Source organism: Echinops telfairi, unplaced genomic scaffold, assembly GCF_000313985.2.
Source record: "Echinops telfairi isolate 266 unplaced genomic scaffold, ASM31398v2 ScPeMD7_1;HRSCAF=3_0, whole genome shotgun sequence".
NCBI classification, from domain to species: Eukaryota; Metazoa; Chordata; class Mammalia; order Afrosoricida; family Tenrecidae; genus Echinops; species Echinops telfairi.
Window position 1 is genome coordinate 66,128,525 of NW_022103896.1, and position 5,421 is coordinate 66,133,945.

The 5,421-nt window shown below is 34.6% G+C and overlaps 1 protein-coding gene across 5 annotated transcripts in view; it reads left to right on the top strand.

Moving 5' to 3' along the window:
• STAU2 (staufen double-stranded RNA binding protein 2) overlaps positions 1-5,421 on the top strand; it is a 316,631-nt gene that overhangs the window by 42,303 nt on the left and 268,907 nt on the right. For all 5 annotated transcript variants that reach the window (XM_045284722.1, XM_045284675.1, XM_045284756.1 and 2 more), the window contains one exon: positions 2,457-2,592. In XM_045284722.1, the coding sequence (XP_045140657.1) occupies positions 2,457-2,592 (136 nt within the window). The remainder of the gene's footprint in view (positions 1-2,456; positions 2,593-5,421) is intronic.

Consider the following 5,421-nt stretch of genomic DNA (forward strand, 5'->3'; position numbering starts at 1 on the left):
TTCCCCTTGTTGTCAAGGATTTCATGTGGAGGTAGAACTTGCTATCCACCATTGGTTTATTAGTGTCACTATGGATTTCTCGTTTATTTAAATGTATATAATCTGTTACTGTAATTATTTTGATTCTTAAATTGCTCCAGATTTGGCTAGTAGTGTAGTCCCTTCAAGTTGACCTCTGTGTTTTTCATATATACCTCTGTAATTCTTTACCCCCCCCACCCAGCAGTATTGATATTCCAAAGTCATCTTGTGTTTTCTTTTTCCCAGTACTGGAACCAAACCTGTTTGACTGTTTATTCAGTCCATTTTTTTTACTAGCCAGATATTGAGTGACTACTATGTACCAGGGACTTTTCTAACTTTCTGTAAAGTTGTTTTCTCACACATTAGTGGTAAGTTTTTTCTTCAGAATTTTATGTGGAATTTTTCTTTGAGCTGCCCCGTGGAGGAATCCAAAATTGTTGTTAAAAACATTTGTGTTCCTAATTAGCCTTTTTATACTGACCCCACCAATAAATAGACAAATTTCCTTTTATATATCTCGAACTCACTAAAATGGATTGAATATGTAGTGTCAAATTTGTAGCCTTAAATGAGGTTTCCTATGTAATGATGACTTAAAAAATACATTTTTTGTCATTTGGTTGAGTTTACAGAGCAAATTGATTTTCCATTCTGTGTAATGATTGTCTTTTATAACTGGAATCTTAACTGCCATGCTTAAAACAATGGTACTTAGCGTTACCTGGAGACATTTCACATTCTGATGTTATCTGTGTTTTCTGTGGCAGCAGGAGGATCTGTGTAGATAGAGGATGCGCATGTGCATAAGTGGATACATGTCAGTCTAGTTTTAGAGTTAGCAGTTAGCGATACTTTGTTCTGAAAGAGTGGAACCATTTCAGTACAGTTTATGTTGTCTTACTCTTCTAGTCTCCTTCACAAAGACCGGTTTCTAGCATTTCTGTGAAGAAAATTACTGTAGTCTTAGTTTCAAATGAAGAATGTACTTGAAATTATGTATTGATTTAAATTGTCTGGATAAATTGGAATGCAAGACTTTCACTCACTTAAAATTCCAGTTTATAATATGGTATACAGACTTAGTAAATTTAACCAGAGCATTAAAAACCACTACGGTAGTAGTTGAAACAAATCTATTTTTTAGTAAATGCCATACTTAAAAGATGAAGCTTTCCAAATTTGTTTGTAAATTCTCATCCCACCCACTTTAATTTATCACTGACTATATGATTAAAGTAGAACTAAAAGTGACATGAATCTTGTGTACCAAATTAGCATGAATATAAATGAACTTTTAATGAAACAAGAAAAATGTAAACTTTTAAAGGTACAGGTTCATTGGTTTTAGAAAGTCTGGAAACATTTTAGGCAATTTCTAATGAAGTTAAATAGAAACATCCTCTGTAATAATTCAGCAGTTTCCACTGTTAGGTATATAGCCAGGAGAAATAGTACATAGATCCACTGAAAGACTTTATACACAAATGTTCAAGGTAGCACTTGCTTGTGATGGGTAAGGTTATGTGCCAGCTTGGCCATGATTCTCAGTGGTTGGACAGTTATATGATGATATAATGTGAAAGCATTGTCATGATGTAATCATCTTCCATTTTTTGATCTCATCCTTCATTTTTGCATAATGATCAGATCTTTGGAGCCTAACCATATCAGTAATTGAGGAGTAGTGCATATCGCTTTGTCAGTACATGCTTCGTATGTATATATCTTTAAAGGTGTAAAGATCTCTTAATATTTGTTAGCAATAGATGACATTTTAATTCAGGAATATTTGTAGAGGATATCATTTATGCATACTTTTTCCCCAATTTTTTTTCATTTATGTATACTTTATCCTGTTGTATTTATAGAAAAACTCAAGATATATTTTCATTCAATAAGACCTAGAATTACTGTTTATAATTTTATAAAGGGGCTTCAAAAAAATTCATGGAAAATTCTATTATCTTTTAATTCTATTTTACCACAAACTTTTTGATACCCCCTTGTATTAGTGATTTTTACTGATGCTTCTGTATGTATTTCTAATGTTAATTGCTTTCCAATCAAAATGTAAATGAAAATAGTACAAATGATAATTTGCATATAAGCTTTCTAAATAAGTAATATTGAAATTCAATACTACTTAAAAAAATATATCCAAAATAAGCCATTTAAGGATTTTTTGAAGTTTGCATTATTTTGAAATAGTATGACTAAAATTTTGCCTTTTGGTTTTAATGTATAGACAGTGTTGCAAAAATCCCAAATGGGTTTTATTAGACTATTTTCATGTTTAGTTTGAACATGAGAAAATCATGCTGATGGACCATGTACTCCTACCTTCCTTCATGATAACAAAATGTCTTTAAAATGTAGCATGTGTCATTATTGTGGAAATATTTCACTTATGTGCCTTTTTTTTTTTTGAACAGGCAGTATAACTCCAACTGTGGAATTGAATGGCCTTGCTATGAAAAGGGGAGAGCCTGCCATCTACAGGCCGTTAGATCCAAAGCCATTCCCAAATTATAGAGCTAATTACAACTTTCGGGGCATGTACAATCAGAGGTTCGTATGTCTCCTTTGGTTTTGTTCTTATGTTATTATTTTATACATACTGTAAAAGTTTCTGAAACTCAAAGAGTGTTTTCATTGAAAATAAAATTTACTCTGGACGCTTTGCCTGGAATTTGGATAGCCCAGGTGACAAAGGAAATTTGATATTGAAAGTAGCAAAGTGACTTTGAATCAGTTTTCAGGAACTAGTTTTTATCGAGTCACGAGAGCCCTGTGTTTGTTGCAGAACCCATTTGGAAAACCACTCCACAGTAGTTAGCAGGCTGACTTCCCCCCGTTTTCACCGAGCTGCTAGGTAGTTGCTCCCCTCCATGTTTTTCTTGATTTCTTACGATGCATTATAAAAATGAGTGTTCATAATTTCTAGGCAACCTGTTAGAAGGAGGAACGATTTACCAAATCTCTATAGGCAATACATGATTTTTTAAAGTTAAAAATGTAACAGAACTTTCTTTTAAAAATATGACAGTATTTTCAAAATAAAATGTAGTTTCCCCATGCCACCTCAAAATCTCAAAATTATAACACTGAATGTTATAATTTTTTAAAAAAATTCTTTTTTGATAGTTAAAAGTGTGTTATCTTTATCTTAATTTTACTGATTATGAGCATGACTGAACAGTTGCTTAAATGTTTATAAGCTGTTCTTTATGAGTCGTCTGATTTTTTTTAATCGCATTGATAGTTTAAAAAATATTTTTGTATTGAGAATGCTAGCATTAAGTTTGTTTTGTTACAATTACCCTGCTTTCCTTAAACCTTGACTTCTAATTTAGTGTTTGTTTTTACTGTAGTACAGTATTAAATAGATGGACTATTATATGTTTTTTGCCTTTTTGTGATTTCTCCCACTGCTCTTATGCTTAAGAAATTCTTGTCTTTGTACAATCAGATATTTGCTGATGCTTTTATTAAGATGTTCTACACTTATTGACAATGCAACTCAGACGTGCAGAGAAGCCACCTTACTCAGTCTCTCGATGATCCAGTACTGTTTTCTGTTTTATTTGGTAGTAGGAAAAATACCGTTGATTTTACCCATATAAAACTTAGTCATACTTACCTTGTAGAGTCCCTTTAAGTATTCATTGCTCAGGGTCTCTAAGAAAGAAGATGCATAATCTCTTAAGTTTCTGTGCTTTCTTCCTTCTTTTTTTCTTTGATGGTTCTGAGATGATTTATTGTCTCCCACTTGAAGGAAGTGAGCCCTTACCTCTGTATGTGTGTCCTGCCCTCTGGGTGTGTGCTGATGTTCACTGACCACCGCATATCTGCATTTCTCTTGTCTGCCCTGCTGGGTTCTGCATTGGTGACTTCCCCATTCTTTTGCTCACATACCACTCACTGTAAGAGAGTATCTGCCATTGTCCCCTTGGTAATTTGGCCTGAATGTTTACTTTTGTCTCCCTTGGGATTGCTGTTTCCCTATCATTTTCTCGACCATTTTCTTTGGTGCATCCAGTGGTAGTAGCTCTTTTAGCGCTCCCCTTGGACTACATATTGTGTGGTAGGCATATGTGTTAGTCGGGGTAGACTAGAGAAACAAATTCATAGACACATATGTATAAGAAAGAGGTTTATATACAAGAGCAATTAAATATTGAGAAGACATCCCAGCTCAGTCCAGATCAAGTCCATAAGTCCAATATTAGCCCATATGTCCGATACCAATCTATAAATTCCTCTTCAGACTCACTCAACACATGCAATGACGCCAAATGCAGGAAGGTCACAGGCCAGTGGGTGAAAAGTCTTGTGAATTCAGTGGCAGTGGCATCTCAGTGCTGGTAGGGGTGTCCACGTGGCTCCTTCAACTTCAGGGCTCTAGTGTAGCTCCCATGTGTCTTCTCAATAGGAATGTCTCACAGGGAGTGAGCGTGTGTCCTGCCTCCAGGGAGCTCTTTATCTCCTTAGTGCCGCCAAAAGAGGTCATCAAGCTGTGACCTGATTGACAGGCTAAACTCCACCCCTTGACTCTTGAGTCTCAAATTGACAGCAGATTATGTAACTACCACAGCATGGGAGATACATTTCTGCTATCATTGTTTTGCTTCCTCTTTTTCCATATACAAGATAGTTTTTAAAAAGCTTCTGCTGCTGAAAAAAATGCATTTGCAATGACGAAATTGGTCTTCTAAAATTTTATCATGCCATTTCCAACTTTGTTTTTATCACAAAGGCTGGTTTTCACACAAAGGCTTTTCTTTCTCAGTTTTCCACCTTAAGGATTCCAGTTGCTAATAAGTAATCAGTGCATCTTGATTGCATGTTTGACCAATTTCAGACTAATTTTTCTCTTAGGAATATTGTCATTTTACCTTGGTTTCCAGATTTGATTCCATGATTGTTATGAGAATTATAAAAATTTTGTTTATGGCATCTTCCACAGGGTTGTGCCTTAGAATGGGTAAAGTAGATGTTTTAGTTTACATGGTTGAAGAGTCGTTAGAATTTTGTGCAAAGCACAAAAAGAGTAAGAAGAAACGGAGAACAATTAAGCTACCAAGCCATGATCCACTGTAAGTTAAGCATGTCTGATCACTAAAAGGCAGACCTACCCATTACTTAGTATGCTGTTAAAATTCTGGTTTCGCACAAGACTTTATTTTCAGATGCCAAAATCGGAATATATTTCAGGGAATTTAGAACCAAAGAATAAGGGAGATTCCCTTCTCTTTACCAGACATCAAATGAATCAGCTTCTTAATAAGGTAGAGAACGAAAGATTGAAAAGTCTAAGAAACAACAACAAAAGAAAAGTCTTTTTTTTTAAAAAACATTTTATTAGGGGCTCATACAACTGTTATCGCAATCCATACA